This window comes from Pseudomyrmex gracilis, unplaced genomic scaffold, assembly GCF_002006095.1.
Source record: "Pseudomyrmex gracilis isolate BER0280 unplaced genomic scaffold, ASM200609v1 scaffold_15, whole genome shotgun sequence".
Classification (NCBI taxonomy): domain Eukaryota; kingdom Metazoa; phylum Arthropoda; class Insecta; order Hymenoptera; family Formicidae; genus Pseudomyrmex; species Pseudomyrmex gracilis.
In genome coordinates, this window is record NW_018020599.1 from 136,167 (window position 1) to 153,899 (window position 17,733).

Here is a 17,733-nt window from a genome sequence, read left to right on the forward strand (position 1 = left end):
AAAGCGACGGAAACATGTCTGTGATCAACCGATAGAAACCCGAGCCGTTCCCCGAATCTCCGCAACGCTCCGCCGACGTACAAAAGTTATGAGCTAAATCCCGCAATTCCAAGTCGGAGAGTCGTCGTGAAAATCTCCGGTGCACGATTCACCGTCGTTCGAGATGTCAGTGATTTAACCTCGAGCGCGGAGAAAGAAGACACATCGCGAGTTACTTTAAAAGCGCAAAAGGTATCCGAGAGATGATCGTCGCGCAATCTCCTCCGTGAAATTTATTCGAATTTCCTCGGCGCGAGACGGGGAAAAACCGCGCGCGCGCGCGTAAGGTAACTCGCGCGTGTGCACGCGCGCGAGAAAATATGCTGAGCGCCGTGGACTCCATTATTATTAGTACTCATAAAGCGAGCGCGTAACTCGCGGCAGAACGCTCGCAGGCGTTATTTCAGCGTTTAATTGTATTAGCGCGCGACGGCGATTTAACTCGGCGATTTATCGCACGCTCCGAGGGATTTATCGCGCTGTTATGCACGCGAGAGATTGTCCTCGCGTCCTCGTCCTGTCGCACGCGTGCAACATTCGGATTTTGCCGGTGACGCTGTCAACCGGAATGAGCGTGCCTTCCGCGCGTCATCGCTCACTCCCGTCAGTCCCGGTGACATTGTCATTTGCGGGAAACGTGTATGTATATACATCGAGCATTTGTAAAAGCACGTGTAAAATGATTTTACACGAAATTTACAGAAATTCATTTCATTGTTTGTGATTACGTGAAAAAAAAGTATATCATACATATTTGCGAAATATTAAATAAAATAATTTTATTAAAATGCGATCGGTTTGTTAAATGAAACTGACGTAATAGTTTATACTTTTTCAAAAGTTGAGTACGCGCGCGCGCGCGTACAAGAACATCAGTCAACATTTGTTCGCCCGGTCTAAACCACGCATTCCACGCAAGCGTGCAAACTCACTTCGCATACATCAGAACCTCCAATAACACACCACGCGCGTCGATCCTCGGACACATAACTCGGATCCCAAAATTGTTTGCATAGTTCGTTAAACGTGTTACACCCACGTGCGCACAAAAGGGGTGGTGGACTTCTCGAATCAATTATCGACGGGGCATTTCGCCTTAGACACACACGTGTGGTCCCACGATATTCACGCGAGCGTTACGCTAAATGAACGCAATTAGCCGTTAATCGAGTGGCAGAGATATCGCGCCGGGGACAGAGAGTTCCAGTTTAATCCCGAAGTCGAAGTCGCATTACCGTACGCGCCGCGGGGAAAACGGATCGTCGCGTTAATTCACGACGCGGCCACGTCAGCCGTCTGATAAATTTATAAATGACGAGCCACGTTGACGAATTACGACAAATCGCCGTAATTTACCATCGCACGTTCGTTGATATTAAAAGAGAATCCGGACGAACACGGACCGGCGCCACAATGGAGTCCGCGCGTCAGGATAAGAAGTTTCAATCCAGTTGGAAATTGCCTTCCTCCATCTCGCTTGACCCGGAGAGAAAGGACAGCCCGGCGAATCCTTATCATCGATCCGTTCGCGGGACGATGACGAGCCCGAAGCGGACGGTTCCAAACGCGAGCGACAATGAAAGCGACATCGTCAGCGGCTTGCCGGAATTCGAGTGCGATGTGATCGCGAGTTCTTGTTTGTCTCGAGAAACCAGAGATTCTTCGGACAAAACGAGCGCCGTGAGACACCGCAATGAGGACAAAGAGAGAAGAGAGGCTTATTGGAAAATCAAGGCAAAAGTGGAAAACGCTGTTAAGGTAACTTTGACGAGGGATCACCCAAGTGAGCGAGTTGATGATATTTTCTGTTTATCCTCTTCGCGCGCTCTGAGAGAGAGTTATTTATTATCTTTATAATGTTAATAAGTATGTACAAAGAGACGCCCGGGGTATATAATTAATGCGCGTTCTTTGTGATTAATATCAACGCGGTTTCCAGAGACACAAGATATTCCTCATACGCGGCGAGCTGCCAAGACTGAAGGAGGCGCTGGAAGCGCGGGGTTGGGTGCACAAATATGAGCCGACTAGGATGAGAATGTTGCCCTACGGTTAGATTGTTTGCGGACGATAAAGTTAAATGCGCACCGACGGCGGAATAGCGCGCCGGAGAATGAAATATCGTCGCTAATGTCTACCATTTTCTGTGTGCTTTCGACGATTAGGCACCACCGCGGCTAACCTGGAAGCTCACTCGCTGGGCGATATCACGCAAGCGGATGGCACGCTGAACGAGAAAGCCGTGATTTTTGCCCTTCTGCGCGACAGGCAGCCCGACTTCATCTGGGACTGCAGAAATGAGTTTATCGAGTGGCATCGGAGCATCCAATCCGACGTTATTCTCAACAAATATCAGAGGTCTTTCGTTTACACCTCAAAGGTATCTTCTCTTTGAACGGGATGTTGTTGAATTTCGAATGCAAATTTTGTCAAATTTCTTTCTCTCTTTTCCGAGAAATTTTTCACAACACTGCTCCATCTTTATAAAATATATGAATATTTCCGGAAATATATTTATTTAATTTTCCGCTCCCGCGTCTCACATTACATCGCGTTTCCAAACACACTTGTCTCGCAAAATCGCACGTTTTACGCGGTGATATCATTTATAGAACCGACATTGCGAGATCTTTGAATTCCCGATAGAGCGTCGTCGGGAATAAAAAGGCGGAATCGCGGTGGAATATTGTCGTCGCGTATTCTACTTCGGTAAGTAAAACGTCCTCGAATTGCCGTGCACGTGTGTATATGCAGCTTGGAATGGCGCGCTCGCTGGCGGACGCGTATTGGCTGCACGAGGAGAACGTGTCCAGCGTTCTGTACCCGCGCAGCTACAGCCCCAGCACGGATCGACGAGCGTTTCTGGAAGACTTCCGTCTGACCGCGGCCGCGGGTTTGCTCAAGTGGTTTGTTTGCGGCATGAACGCGGCCGAGAAGATCCTCGTGAGCGATATGGCAACGGGAGGACGACGAGCGATCTCGATCGCCAGGCTGGAGTTCGCACTCGAGCGTTGTCGGAAGTTCATCTCCGATGCGACTCACGAGGACCTCGACGCGGATGAAGGCGAGCAGCGGCAGCAGCCGTCCGACGAGGAGTGGGAACTTTTTCTGGACGATTTCACGGCGGCGCTTCACCACGGAGCCGGAGTCGAGTGCTCATCGGAAGACAATAGCGAGCGTCTTAAGGTAGAAAAATTCTCGCAGTCAACCGCAGCGACAAGCGGTTTCTCGACCTTATTATTACGTGCGACGTGTGAAAAATCCGACTCGCAACTCCGAATGGAATTAATCAATCTAGTTCACCTTCCTTATTACATCTGGCGTAATAATAACTCATTTACTGTCGGATTATCGCGAGAAATCACGGTCGAGCGATTAATAATAATATCCATTTGCGCGCGTTTTCTGCTTGATCGCGGTTATCACCGCGTTTCTCGTGCACACGTCCAGCATTAAATTAATTAATTGCGCCAAGTAAAATACAGAGAGAGAGATAGAGAGAGAGAGAGAGAGAGAGAGAGAAAGAGAGAGAGAAAGAGAGAGAGAGAGAGAAAGATAGATAGATAGGTAGATAGAAAAAGAAAGAGATCTGGATCCATTAATTTTAGTGAGCTAAAATTTTGTGTTATTTTTTTTTTTATCGTATAATTTCATTAAATGCCTCATAACGTAATCTGTTTCTGTTATTGCGAAATAACGACGGCAGTTTCGTTGCTCCGCGGATTTCAATTAAATTAGCAGCTTGCACTTAATAGCTGCGGCATCCGGCGTCTCTTCGGAGTGATACGTTTCGTTTGATTCACTTTATACGCCGCTGAGATGTTCGTGGTGCGATGTTCACCTTCTCGAGAAGAAGAGAGAATTCTTTAGAACGAGAAAATTCTTTTAGACAAAAGCGTCCCAAATCGATTGTTTTAGAGAGTGGCGTGTTTATTTCGCGCTTCCACCTTCTCTTACCTACTCCTTTCCAAAAGCCAATTCACTCGCGCTAATAATAGACGCGATTACGGCGTTAGTGTAGCATAGGCAACAAAACCAAACTGTGTTAATTATTCAAGGCGCACGAAAACATTCTTGAATTAAACATGCTCCAAGATACTGCCGTGCGATACCATTAATCCTTAACTGATGAAACGAAATTAAAGGGCTCACGATAATGAAACGTTAAGCCGCGCGAGATGTACACAAGATGCTTAACTGATGCTTAACTTATTGATTTTGCGAGTCTCTCGTGTGTCGGAGGGATCGTGTATATCAGATGTCATATTTCGCTTGATCGCAAAATATTTGACGACAGGCGAGTTCTCGTTTAATTAAGGCAGCCTTGCGAAAAAGAGAGACGCGAGATCTGTTGATTCATTGCAACATCGGCGCTTCTAAGGAGTTTCCTCGTAAATCAGAAGGCGCCAAATACGTGCTTATCGCGATCTCTATTAAGGTCGCTACCGGAAGCTCTCCGGTCAAAGGAAGTGCTCAATTGACACGTATTCGAGGGTTGCTCGCGTTACGGGCAACGAACTTCTCGCACACGCGCGACCCAGGTCTTCTTCTTCTTTGGCGTCTGAGCACGGGGGATGAGTTTCTTGAAATTCGTCGTCTCGTCCGACTCTTTCGTTCACGCGCGCGTTTTTCCCGATCGAGACGTTTCCGCGATTTCATTAAATTAATTTCGCTTCGACGATCGTCAAAATGTAGCCACATCCCGTCCCCAACCGTAGAAATTCGATTCGATAAATTTATTCCGAACTTTCCGAAATTAAAGTCGGTCATCCGCGCGCCCACCGAAATCCCAAAACTCCTCCGCCGCATAAATCGATATCAATATCGCTCGCTCTCGCAGAGATGCTTCTCGATCGCGGCGATAACTCTGGAGAGATTAAAGACCGTCGATCCGCAGTACAACGTGAACGGTATGAGAGGCATCTGGATCCTGAAACCCAGTCATTTGTGCTGCGGCAACGGCATTGTTATATCTCACAGCCTCAAAGACGTCTTGCGCAGGGTCGAGGAGAAGCCAAAGGACTACTACATCGTTCAGAAATACATCGGTACGATCTCTTCTCGTATATACAAATATCATCCGCGAAGAACATTGTCAAATCTAATCGCGTCATTTGAATTCCAGAATGTCCTCTTTTGATCAAAGAGACCAAGTTCGATATAAGACTCTGGTATCTGGTGACAAATACCTTTCCTCTCACGATATGGCTGTTCAAGTAATTTGTATTAAAAACATTTTGTGTTAAAAAATTCTATTCCAATGTGTCAAAAAACGAAACGTTCTTTTATATTCGTAAAAAGTTGCAACTTTTGCGGCAGCATTCAATGTGCAAAATTTTGTTGTTGTTAAACAACATACCGATTGCGGTTTTTGGCGTCAATATATCGAGGTTTCGTTTTTCGAGTTTGTTTATGTTTATTTTATTCGATTAAAAACAAATGTTGACTTTAGCATCTCTCTCTCGCCTTCGTTACAATCTATCCGTTCCTCGTTCAGAGAGGCGCTACTTCGCTTCAGCTCCAAGCCGTACACCTTCTCCACCTATCACGAGACGATTCACATCTGCAACACAGCCGTCCAAGAGAAGTACAGCGAGTACGAGAGGAGACGCAGGCTACGTAGCGTCCAGGATAGATCCGAGGAATCCGCCAGATCGGTGCGCGATCAAGGATGGGACTGCGAGAAGCTGAACGAGTATTTGAAGTAATCCTCTCGTCCGCGTCGAGACGTTTCGATTATCCATTCGTCACACCACCGGTCGGCAAGCCACCTCGGCAAGGTCCTGGGGGCATTTTCCCGGAAATTGACAGGAAAAGAGGGAAGGGGAGGGTTGTCCCGTGTGCAAATACGTCTTTCTGAAGGAAAAGGAGTGTGCACCGAGATTCTTCGAATCGTGCGTGTTCCGAAAAATCATGCGGGCGCCGTTTCGCGCGCTGACAATAATAGCCCCGCCGTTCGTTCTCACCTCTCCGGATGACAAATCGAACAAAATTTTTTGATGACGCGACGTACATACATTCAACGTCCGAGTAATTGCGAATAAAACGAGAATATATATTATTCACGGTGTTGCTCGTGAACGAAGGTCTGATGTATCGGTGTAACAATTGTTCGGCAAAAAATCGTCGTCTCCGAATGCCCGAGTGCATTCTACCGAAGAGTCCGTTCCATTTCGACGATAATGACTTCGCCGTCGGTTATTCTTGCTACGCACCAGTCGAGCCAAATGATGTCTCAATAATGATTGAATATTGGAAATCAGAGTAATCGGAGATAAAAATAAAGTGTTTTTATTATTTATTTATGTATATACAAATTTGCTTGTTTACTCTAAAAATAGATCCAGAATGATTTTTCTCAAAAAATTATTATCTCAGTGTTTCAATGCAGTTTTTAATTCTCGATATTTTTATACGCATTTTGTATGTATTCAATTTATTATTAAAAATCGCGTAACTTCTTTCTGACAATAAATAACAAAAAAATTGTTTTTTCTTTTTTTGAATATCAATCTATTCATCGCAAAAATGTATTTTTCTAGCGCGATGATATCCAATATTAAAACCTCACAATAGGTTTATAGTTATTATTTATTTCGAAGACTTAGTCGAATCTGTGTAAACCAATTCAGGTATTTGTAAAACCGTGGTTTATTTACAATAATTGCATTTTTCAATGAAACACGAGCTTTCGTTTTGATTATTGATGTTGAGTAACTCTCCATTACATGTAGACCACAAATGTTTCAATTTCTCACTATTCATGCTTTTTCAGCAAAAATTTGTCAAATGCACACTGAAATACATATGTATTATTCATCTCATGCGTTTCAATTTATTTGAAATGAAAACACACTTAAATCATTTTTACTTACGTGTAATGTGAGTGTTTTCAGATGTTTCAAGTTTTTCCAAACCGCGATATCAACCACTGTGCTGTAACAAACTGAGTAATTTGGTGTTATTTTTATAAACAAAACGTTTCTCAATATCGCGCTGTGGATTCTACTATTTTAATTTACACGATAACATTATTTATATGTTAATTAAGGTAGATTTCGTCCGTTCGTAATTATTCGGACGTCAAATATATTGCGTCAGCTTACATAAAAACGCAATCGAGCAACTGAGTCCACTACTCTTAAAGTAATTGAATAACACAGAAAAGTCACTTATTTACGGAGAATTTCGAAACTAAAACAGCATTTATGTAAATATGAAAAATTTCCTTTTAAATTCGCAGAAAGCACAAATATCAAAAATAATGTTTGTTATTGTTGTTTTAATATCCAAAATAATGAGTTAATAGTCTATTATTTTAGATCCATAGGCCATAAAGGCGAGCCGTATTACGATCAGATTTATCCGAAAATGGCGGAGGCAATTATTCTGACGATGCTGGCAGCGCAGGATCGTATGGAGAGGCGGCGTTGCAGCTTCGAACTGTATGGCGCCGATTTTGTAGTGGCCGAGGACAAGTCGGTCTGGCTAATCGAGATTAACACCAATCCACGCATGCACCCGCCCAGTTCGAGGATTACAAAGCGTCTCTACGACAACGTACTGGAAAGCCTGGTGAAAGGTGAGACAAGGAAATGCGATCCGGAACACACATGCGGGAATTGTCGAGTGTCTTGTCACAAGGGAAAAGTTCTTTCGGAACGACAGACGACTTGAACAGATGAGAAGGAAATCACAAGGACACCGATCTGCGCACCATCAATACTTCCTTTTTCTCTTTCTCTCTCTGTCTCTCTCTGTTTCTCTCTGTCTCTCTCTCTCTCTCTCTCTCTCTCTCTCTCTCTCTCTCTCTCTCTCTCTCAGGAATCACAAGACCGCAGCTTGTGATTAGACGAATTACGCGTCGCCCAGGCCCGAGACGTCTCTCTCCCTCGACTCGCCCGAGTGATAACGGCGGCCATAATTCGCGGCGACGTAACGCCGATAAGCGCCACGTGCCCTACGTGATGGATTTACGCAAGGAATTAACCGCGTTAGCGAGATTTCCCCGGTGCAATTATCGAGCGCGAAATGGCCAAACACCTGATCGCGTCGATTATGTCTTTTATCTTCACGATTATAATAACAATCGACGTGAAGTAATTTTATTCACATACTTTAATTGTGAAGAACGTATTATATCTTTCAGATTTTTTTCACGATATTTCCACCGCTCTCTAGAAGAGTTTATGTAATTATAAAGTCATAAAAAGTCGTCGTAATATTTGTACTGCATCTCACAATGTCGAGTATACGAGATGGCAAAGTAAAGCGGAATTTATTTTTGAAACTCATCACAACTCTTGTAATATAAAATTTGATTTTAATAGGATGCACATATTAAAGCAAGCAATATCCAGTAAAAATATCGGTTCTGTAATAATAAAATTCTCTTATTAAAGGACTATCAATAAAGTTTTAAACGTTGAAGCTTTGTGAGTCATAACGTAGCATAATAAGCTTGCATAATGAGCTAAATTTCTGGAGTAGTCCAGTCCGCGGGTGGAAGATAATTCTATGCGTTTTCGATCCTTTGTTCTTTCTATGGATGGCTTTTTATTATTGAATTTCACAGTTCTATCTTTATTATGAATGTTAAATGTATTTCGTTTGCATTAATAATAAACCCAGCCTTTCGTTTAATTAATATTCGAATATATAGTTTTTTTCAAGTTCGTATCTTGACGCATACGTATATCGAGAAAAAATATTTAACATTTATAAATGGATTAGCATATTATCACTTTTGTGATAATAGCGTATGTGCAAAAACTCCGAAAGCTTAAATTGACTTTCCAATAATTGAAGATAAACAGAAATGCCCACTTTTCACGTTCGAAAATATTGAATGCTAATTTGCTAATTTCAACGTCCGGCATAAATCACAAAATGCTTTTGCTAATATTGCAATCTAAATGAAATCCATTAAATCTAACTAAAATAAAACTTAAAAATACAACAGGTAGATATATACACACGTACAATTTAACAAAAACATAGTTGCAAACTTCGTTGCGTTCTAGTTACACAGCGATTTTAGTAACATAATGTCTTAAAACCTTTCGATCGCTTTGTTTCCAGTGATAATGGACGTGCCGGTGAACGCTTACGCCGACACGGGAGGCTTCAATCTCGTCTACAAACAGAACATACCTGACTTCCAACCTTACCTCGGCCCCTGCCTTTTCGTAACGGGCAAGTCGATGACTCTGCGCCAGTCGCAACCGGTGGAACAAACGCCGGAGAAAGAAAAGCGGGCAAACATTTGCGGTCCTTGGAGTAGCACGCAGCAACGTGCAAGAATCGCACCGCCCATCTCACGCTCGAGAAGATCGGACGTGGTCGACCTTATTGACTATTTCAGCACCGTGCGATGTACCGCGATCAATTGATGCGACGTCTTTTCTCTCTTCTCCCATAGGACAAACAGAAGTCCGATCCTCTTCAGAAGTCAAAGCGCTCTTTTTTCCTTTCCAAAGGTGAATTCTACTTTTGTGTGTTTGTCCCCGCGACACTTTTATAATTTCACTACAAGATATAGTACATACAAATTTTCGCACCGCATTTATCTCAATTAGTCTCGCATGAATTTATAATAACGAACGACCTGCTGAATTTTACAGACGACCGTGTTAATGTTCAAAATAGTGGACGTTAAGAGGTATATAGAAGACTCTTGGTTCTGATTAATCGAGAGCATTGCCGCGCGATTGAACGCGAAATTTACGCGTCCGTATTTTTTCACGGTAAATTTAGCACCGCGCTGTAATTAACGAGCGCGAGATAGCGTGGTGTAATTAATGTTGTCATTAGCGATGGTGTCTCCGCGCGCGCGTTTCTTCTTTCCGCGTCCCCGAGGAAAATCGCGCGGCTGCGAAGGTGCGCCGCGGTATTAAGCAAGGCGCGATGTAAACTTCCGCGAAATATAATGAGCTAAACTTCCTCCGCGTCGCGATCGATGCGACACTTTTGAGAAAAATTTGCGAAGCGCAATAATAACGACCGCGCGATGATTTTTCACGTTTTCTTTTTTTTTTTTGTTCCAGAAAAATAGCAAATTACTTATTCAACGCACAACATGAGAAAAAAAAAATAAAATTTGTTTGAGGAAATAAAGAAAGAAAATTGTTTTCTTTTTCCAACTCTAAGTGAATAAAATTTCATTGTACCTTTTTCTTTTTTCAACGAATCGTCTTATTCTTTTGCATCGGCGCAGTCTCAACAGAAGCGAACGACGACGGCTTGGCTGACTCATGCAAAAACCAGACGATCAAGATAAAGACAATTGTTTTATTGATATGTACATACAATAAATTTATTTACAAATAATACAATAAATTTTGACGTCGTAAGTTATTCGTTCTTGATGATATACGTTAACAAAATACTACGCTCTTACCGATTATTGTGCCGTGCTGATATCTGAAAATTCTTTGGTCACGGAAGTTTTTCTCGTTTTTTTTTGTTTTCGTTTCTTTTTAATGTAAATGGTAAGTGTTCGGATTTTTTTTTTACCCTGCACAAATAGTTACCCAAAAAACGTTAACGACGTTAAATAGGCAAACCGCGGCAATCGCGCTTCGTTTTTGTCGGGGTAAGGGTGAGATTTCCGTTACTCTCTTCCCGTTCTTATATAAACATTATATTAGCTATCACTAACATTATAAAACAAATCGGCCGTGCCTTGCTGTACGACGAGGTTCCGTCGCCATGGTGCATCGCGGCTGGATGTTCCTCTGCAACAGAAATTGATTTTGATTCAAAAAAGCGATTTCAATGAGAGCAAAAAACATGTAGTAGACACAATTTATAAACTTTACATAATTATGTAAAATTTCATATAATTTTGTCATCTGTAACAAAGATTTGTCGTTCACTTCGGTTTTTCAATTTGCAGAATTACAAATAAAACTTGAGATATATAGATCCTAGCAGAAAAGGCGTGTGTAAATAATCACAATCGATTCTATTGATCTTGATTGTTGCCGTTTCTAACTTGACGCTGATTGGACGATTCTAGAATGTATTTTTCGATTCATGTTGTACGATTCATGTTCACTGACCTCGGCCGCGCGATCGCGACAGGGTCACTGACCTCGGCCGCGCGACCGCGACGGGGTCACTGACCTCGGCCACGCGACCGCGACGGGGTCACTGACCTCGGTCGCGCGACCGCGGCAGGATCACTAACTTTGGTGATTACGGTATATATATATGTATGTATATATATGTATCATATATGGATATAGAATATTATATATAATATTCTCTTTTTTACTCTTTTCTCTGTCACGTGACTTTAGTCACATGTTGTTTTTCCACTTCTCCCTGTCACATAACTTTAGTCGCGTTTTTAATAACACGTGACAAAAGTAAAGTCACGTGACTTTAGTTTAGTTTAGTTTTTAAAGACACGTAACTAAAGTACAGTCATGTAAGTTTAGTTATGTGTTGTTTTTCATTCCTCCTCTCTATTTTTCGAGTCTGATTTTCATGCGTTATTTCTGACACCTTTCATATGTGTATTTTATGGTTTGTAAGACGTATATACTAGCTGTTATCGCGGTGACAGGTTGTATTCACTGACACAACACGTTAAAATAAAAATAATAATATCGTGCGCGTAGCACGCGTCTGTGTTGTGCTAGTATAAAAAAAAGTAAAAAACTGTCTCGATATTGTGATTTCAGTCGTGATAATTCGCGTGCACTTTACGATGGTACATACAATTTAAATCACATAATCTGTGGCGCGACCTGAGAGCTAGGAAATACTGACTCCATCGTAAACCGATATAAATTTCTTGCAAGTTTCAAATTAATAATGCGCCAAGCGTTTAATCGGTTCAAACGACAGATTAAATTGCAGCCATTGATACACAAGATGAGTATCAACGCTTTCTGCGAATTACACGGATAGGACTTTAATGAGAGAGCAGAGTAACATCAAAGCTTTTGGGCATTGACATGAAATTTTGAATATACAATACACATAGAGAAAGAAACGCGATTATTCTGCTTTTTTCTGTGTAAAAACAAGCGATTGTTGTTACATGCAAAAATATTTGAACAGAAATGCATTGTCTGTTGAATTAGAGAAAAAACGATATACGCGAGAACGAAGCGATGAATGGATGATGCCGACATGATGACGATAACATATCATCTACCATCGTATCTGTGTCGGCGCATATCGATGGACCGTTTCATCCGGACCGATCTGTTACCTACTGTTCTAAACAGGTGATGCTTCAAGTTAGTAATTAATACGTCCGCTCTCTGATTACGGCTTAATTATTATGACTATTCGTCACGAATTGTCGAACTAAGAGAGAATTGCAGATAATTCTTCACAAAAGTAAAGTAAAAAAATATGTTTTATCATAATAATTAAATTTTGAAAAATGTTTCTGGCTTTTTAAACGTGTACATTCTCTCTTTCTCTGTCTCTGTCTTCATAAATATCTTTTTTTTCTTTTAATTTAGTGACAAATATCGACCGATCGCGGAATAATGGCGCGACATTTAGAGACAATCAAACAATTCGCGCAATCAAGCTCTAAGCTTCGCGTAAAGTCGCAACTCGCGCTTGATTGCTCATCGTGCGAGAGGTAAACCCGGCAAATCCCAGCCGCTTCAAAAAATATATCGAGTTACGAACAAAACGGACAAAAAACTTTCTTCCTTCGGGGATGGACGGAACAATCCGCTTTCGTTTGATTTTATTTCGCCCCGTAACCGGACGCAGCCGGAAATTGCGCGAGATTCCGCGCGGGAATCAGGCTTTAAATCGCTTTGTCATCTCGAATTGGCGCGTCTCGTACAAGCAAGAGAAACAAACAAAAACAAGATTTCGAAATCCGCCGCATTTCGCAGTTGCACACGTGAAGAGAGATCTATTCGCGATGGTTCCGCGCGCGTTCGACCAACATCCACTTCTGGTCGCAGTCATCGATTTCTCGCAGACTCAACACACAATTTGTCGAGTAAATTTCGTATAGCTTGCAATATTTACAAAGAAGTCAATCAACGTTACTTCTCTGCGGCATTTCGCGCAAGTTCTCCCGTCATCGTGAGACGCGGCCTACGCAGTTTCTCTCAACGCAATGGCAATTGCAGTGCAAAGTCGCTCATGTCTTGAATTTTTTTTCCAATTTACTCAAAGCCCGCAAAATGCAACTCCAAAATTGGAAAAAAAAAATTTCAACAAAGTAATATAAAAAAGTGGGGAAAAAAACAGAGAGAGAAAGAAAGAGAAAGAAATATATGTCGAGCGACGTGAAAATGCGAGTTTGGTGAAGTAATAACTGTTCTACAGTAATACGATGCGTATGGAGAAAGAAAGAGAGAGAGAAAAAATGAGCGCAGTAAATTTTAACTCACCGTTAACAACGTGCACTTTTATGCTGCTGGGATTCGCGTTGCTAGGTTCGCAGCGATAGATCCCGGAGTCGCTCGGCACGGCCTTCTGGATCATCAAGCGACTCGTTGTTTCCGGACCCTTTTCCGTGACGAGACTGATTCCGCCGCGCGGCGAATCAAAATTGATAGTCTGAAAAAATTGCAACGCACACCCGCATCTTTAAAGATTGATTCAGCAAAACCAGTTGTTTTTTAAATTGTTATAATAGAAACAAAAATCTTGTGAAAAGAGAGAAAGAGAGAGAGAGAGAGAAATGAAACTGAAGAACCAATCTGATATATAGAAATATATAGAAATATATATGTATAGAACAGATATATACGGAACAAAAATTTTTGTAACAAATGAAAGATCACAGCCTCTTTCTTGCGCGCGGCGACACAATTCACAATGGAAAAGAAACCTATATCTCGATTTGCCGCAATTGCGAACCGGTAAGAATTGAGAAGTCTGACGGGTAATAGCTCGAGGGTGAAGGTGGTAATACCGGAAATAAAAGCTAACTTTTCTTTTGATTCACGTCGCCTAATACCGAACACGCCGTATGCGTCTCTCGTCCGCAATCATTCTCTCAAAGACGCCGCGCGCCTGTTTCCTTACGTTTTTCTCTTGAATCCTCTCGCTCTCACCCCGACAACGCAATGACGCCCCTTTACCGGAAGATAAAAGGCGCCTTCCTCCGAGGTACGAGGCAAAGAATAGCAGACAGTGTATATATGTTTCTTTCGTATTCCCTTTGAGGAATAGACACGTAACGGTACGCCCCGTGCACAACGTAAAATATCCACCGCGTTATCTCGCGGTTCTTTTTCGTCCCTCAGTTTTTTTTTCTCGTCTGCTTTTTCTCTCATCCGCGCGACGCGCGAGAAAAATAGAGCTATATCTCCCGTTTCGCTTACGAATGAAACAAAATGATTGTCGGCGAATCGAGAACCGCGAAGGATTAATCGGAAAATAATTCCGTTTCTTCGGAGCTGCTCTCGAAGCGCGGCCGATCTTCCTATTTCGTGTTTCACTTTGATCAACGTGCGCGATAGTACCTTGCGAAATTGCGTTGCCTGCTGTTTCGCTCTAGTAAAAGCACGTAGGAACGCAGGCGGAGCGGGGATGTATCGTCGACGACCGATAGCGCGCAAGTATATTAGTGATCAATCGAGGAATTACCGTCTCTTCCGCTTTTTGTTTTTTTTAATTGTGGTTTTTATCGATCGCTTGAGTTTTTAATACGAATATCTCATTAGCACACGCGTGTTGCGGCGGAATAATCCTCTCTCGCGAGAGTGATACCGAATGTGAAAAATACCTTATTGGACCGCAGACGGGAATTGTAAATTATCCCGTCATCGCGCATATGCGATATAAAACAATGTCGCGAACACGTTACGTCGTAAAATTATTTTAACAAGTACGCCAATATTAATGGGTCGCGGGACGCTAATGCGTTCTTTGTGTTCCCGCGAGGCGCGCGTTTACAATAACTTGTATTACACAAAGCGATATTAAAAGCAAAATGCATTTCCGCAACGCGGAAAGAAAATGCTCGTCAACCGACCGTATTAATCACGCGTGCTTGTTGCCGGACGCGGCAAAAGGACGCGTCATTATGAGTCATTAAACTCGACAAACTCGAAAAAGCGCGTAGACGTGGCAACCTCGAATCTGGAAGATTTTGAATTAATTCCTAATTACACACATTAGCACAATTTGTTACGTCGTAAATTAATTGAATTTGTACAACGATTCGAGCACGCAATTTAGTCAGAAAAAAAAAACAAAATAATAATAAAAAACAAATAATAATAATAATTTCGAACACGTATCGTTCCTTGTACTAAGAGAAAAATATGTTTGCTGTAACCACACACATGGTTTGTTTCGGAGTCAACTACTACAGTTTTTAAAAATTGTCTCACCTATGCAATTGCGCCTGTGAAAGTATAATGCTGGCTTTATGATAGTAATTATCTACTGTAAAAAGTGTGTCTCTTGAACGTAATTATATTTTACTATTGTATCTCCTGTATCAAATATATTTTTTTTCTTAGTGTAACGACGAAACAACTTAGTTTTTTTTCTGTAAGTGATACTCACATCCCCGTTATGACTCCAGGTCATCGACGGTGGCGGCTCAGGAGCATATTTTACCACGCACGTCAGATTGATGGTGCTCCCCTTATTGACGAAGAGGTCCGGTGCTCCGACTATAATGGTTAACGGCTCTAAAACAGGGATGACGGTCGACTTGAGCCACTCGACTCGTGCAAGGTAAGGTCGATTAAACGACCATGGTATATCCGGCGATATAAATCTCGTCGTTATATTCGATATTTTTATCGCGCCACACACAACACTGGCGCCTTCCGTGGGGACGCAAGCTTTTGGGTCAATTCGCGTCGATAAGATCCTCTCTTTTGCCTATATGGCTGCTTAAAGCACCACGACGCGATCATTAACGGTATATCTTCGAGAATGTATTGCCTCGTACATGCATCACTTTAAAATAAATAACATGTGCGCAACATAAAAAAAAAAAAAAAAGAAATGCGCCCTGCCTTCCAATACATTGTGTGGTAATTCTTGAAGCTACGCGTGCAGCATATATCTATTGAAATAAAGTAGATTCTTTTATATTACAATTGTTTTGAGGTTCGAAGATTTATGTGGCTATTAGTAATTACAGCATTATTCTATTTGACTTTAATTCAAGTAGAAGTTCAAAAAAAAATAAATAAATAATAATAATAAGACACTTCAACTTTGCGTATTTAACTTTCGCGAAAGAAGTAGCTGAGAAAGAAAGCGTATTTGATTAAATGAGCAAAGAGTTCTGTTTGTTTGTAGTAGGTAAGTGAACTACATTTAGATATATTACACGCGCAAAGCAAGTACGGAGGCTCTCTTAAGCTAGAAGAAAACTTCCAAACTTATATTACATTTTGCGTAATCTTTGTGTGTGTGTGTGTGTGTAAAAATGTGTGTGTACGAGTCGAAAAAGAGAGAACTACGCGATCTTACTGGAAAATTTATTATCGCTCCGAATAAATACGTCTTTCCAATGAAGTCAAGTGCGATTCCAAAGTTCCGTCGCCGAAGCGAAAACTTTACCAAGAAAATTAGAAGTTCGCGAAGAGAGTCGCACAGGTAAGATCGTTAAGCGAGCACAATGGCGACACGATATTTACTGGTCATACATGATGTCGTTCTTCCGTTCTCTTGTACTTTTCTAAATTAAGTTAATGGAATACACACAAAGAATTGGGAGAAACGTTTGTTTGCTCACCGACTATTGTTAGATACACTTGATGGCCAACAGGCGGGGTCGTTGATATTTGGCACTCATAAATCCCGGAGTCCTTGCGCTGAGGATATCGTATCCTCAGGGTCCAGTCCTCCGTGTGAGGAGAGTGTAGTGCCTCGAAACGTTGGTCGCTTGTATAAGTGTAGCGACCAACTGTCAGCAAATGTATATCGCGATGCCTCACCCAGGAAACCTGAAAAGAGACAGTGTTCGTCGTTTGATGTGTCGCGTGTTTCGCCTGTTACACAGATAACTTTATTACACGGTCGTGATACGTTGTTATTAGTACACGCATAATGTTCATAAACGGGATTAAATTATGATATTAGTGTGTATATCATTAATATATTATTAATTTACTAAACTAAACCTTGTTATATTTCGATCATAAATTTTCACGAATTTGCGTGATATCAAGAGAATTGAGCGCCTATGTAATTTACATATGTAGAACAAAGCTGTTTGAGAAACTAATGTGATATATAGCTCTATATAGATCTGCTGTCAATATCAGAGGGGTTGCTGCCCTGACGATATATTTAACTATTTCCAGTGTGCGTTCTACACACGGTATATGCATATAATGCGTCGTTTGATAAATAAATTAGTAGCTTATTTGCAACTTAACGAAATTCCTCGCTCACCTGTTGTTGTATTTTTGCTGCGCGCAAACACACAGGGGAAAGTTAAACCAAATGAATTGAATTCACAGAGAATCGAGCTTATTCCGTGCCCGAGGGCTGCAAGTTCAATGCATGTAAGTTCCATTGGTGCGTTCAACATTGAAATACTCTCGTAACTAATTCCGCCTCGTCGCGACACGCAGGAAACGCTGCGCGCACGCGAGTGAGCGAAGCTAACGGATGGTTGATGCAATTTCATCGACTTCGTTCTCTTGAAGTAGCATTTACATTCGATTGACTCTAATTAACTGTGAAAATTGCGCAACAACCAGACAAAGTCATTTTTTTTAT

At 41.8% G+C, this 17,733-nt stretch overlaps 2 protein-coding genes across 6 annotated transcripts in view; one reads left to right on the forward strand and one right to left on the reverse strand.

The window, feature by feature from the left end:
• On the forward strand, positions 1-10,335 carry LOC109863984 (tubulin glycylase 3A-like). 2 transcript variants are annotated; one of them, XM_020444731.1, is made up of 11 exons: positions 1-231; positions 1,422-1,797; positions 1,979-2,090; positions 2,205-2,419; positions 2,794-3,225; positions 4,880-5,087; positions 5,165-5,255; positions 5,537-5,743; positions 7,362-7,621; positions 9,121-9,518; positions 10,256-10,335. In XM_020444731.1, the coding sequence occupies exons 2-10, from the start codon at positions 1,453-1,455 to the stop codon at positions 9,429-9,431; spliced, it is 2,181 nt and encodes a 726-aa protein (XP_020300320.1). In that variant the 5' UTR covers positions 1-231; positions 1,422-1,452; the 3' UTR covers positions 9,432-9,518; positions 10,256-10,335. The 2 variants fall into 2 exon arrangements, with proteins under 2 accessions (XP_020300320.1, XP_020300319.1); XM_020444730.1 differs by lacking the exon at positions 10,256-10,335 and adding an exon at positions 10,086-10,218.
• Positions 10,310-17,733, reverse strand: part of LOC109863985 (zwei Ig domain protein zig-8-like) — a 26,098-nt gene continuing 18,674 nt past the window's right edge. For all 4 annotated transcript variants that reach the window (XM_020444734.1, XM_020444733.1, XM_020444732.1 and 1 more), the window contains 4 exons: positions 16,742-16,952; positions 15,553-15,680; positions 13,422-13,590; positions 10,310-10,775 (listed from right to left, as the gene is read on the reverse strand). In XM_020444734.1, the coding sequence (XP_020300323.1) occupies positions 10,669-10,775; positions 13,422-13,590; positions 15,553-15,680; positions 16,742-16,952 (615 nt within the window). In that variant the 3' untranslated portion in view covers positions 10,310-10,668. The remainder of the gene's footprint in view (positions 10,776-13,421; positions 13,591-15,552; positions 15,681-16,741; positions 16,953-17,733) is intronic.

Coding starts and splice junctions, on each gene's coding strand:
- LOC109863984 (XM_020444731.1), top strand. CDS start 1,453: ATGGAGTCCGCGCGTCAGGATAAGAAGTTTCAATCCAGTTGGAAATTG. Junction 3,226..4,879: donor ACAATAGCGAGCGTCTTAAG/GTAGAAAAATTC, acceptor TCGCTCTCGCAG/AGATGCTTCTCGATCGCGGC. Junction 7,622..9,120: donor ACTGGAAAGCCTGGTGAAAG/GTGAGACAAGGA, acceptor CTTTGTTTCCAG/TGATAATGGACGTGCCGGTG.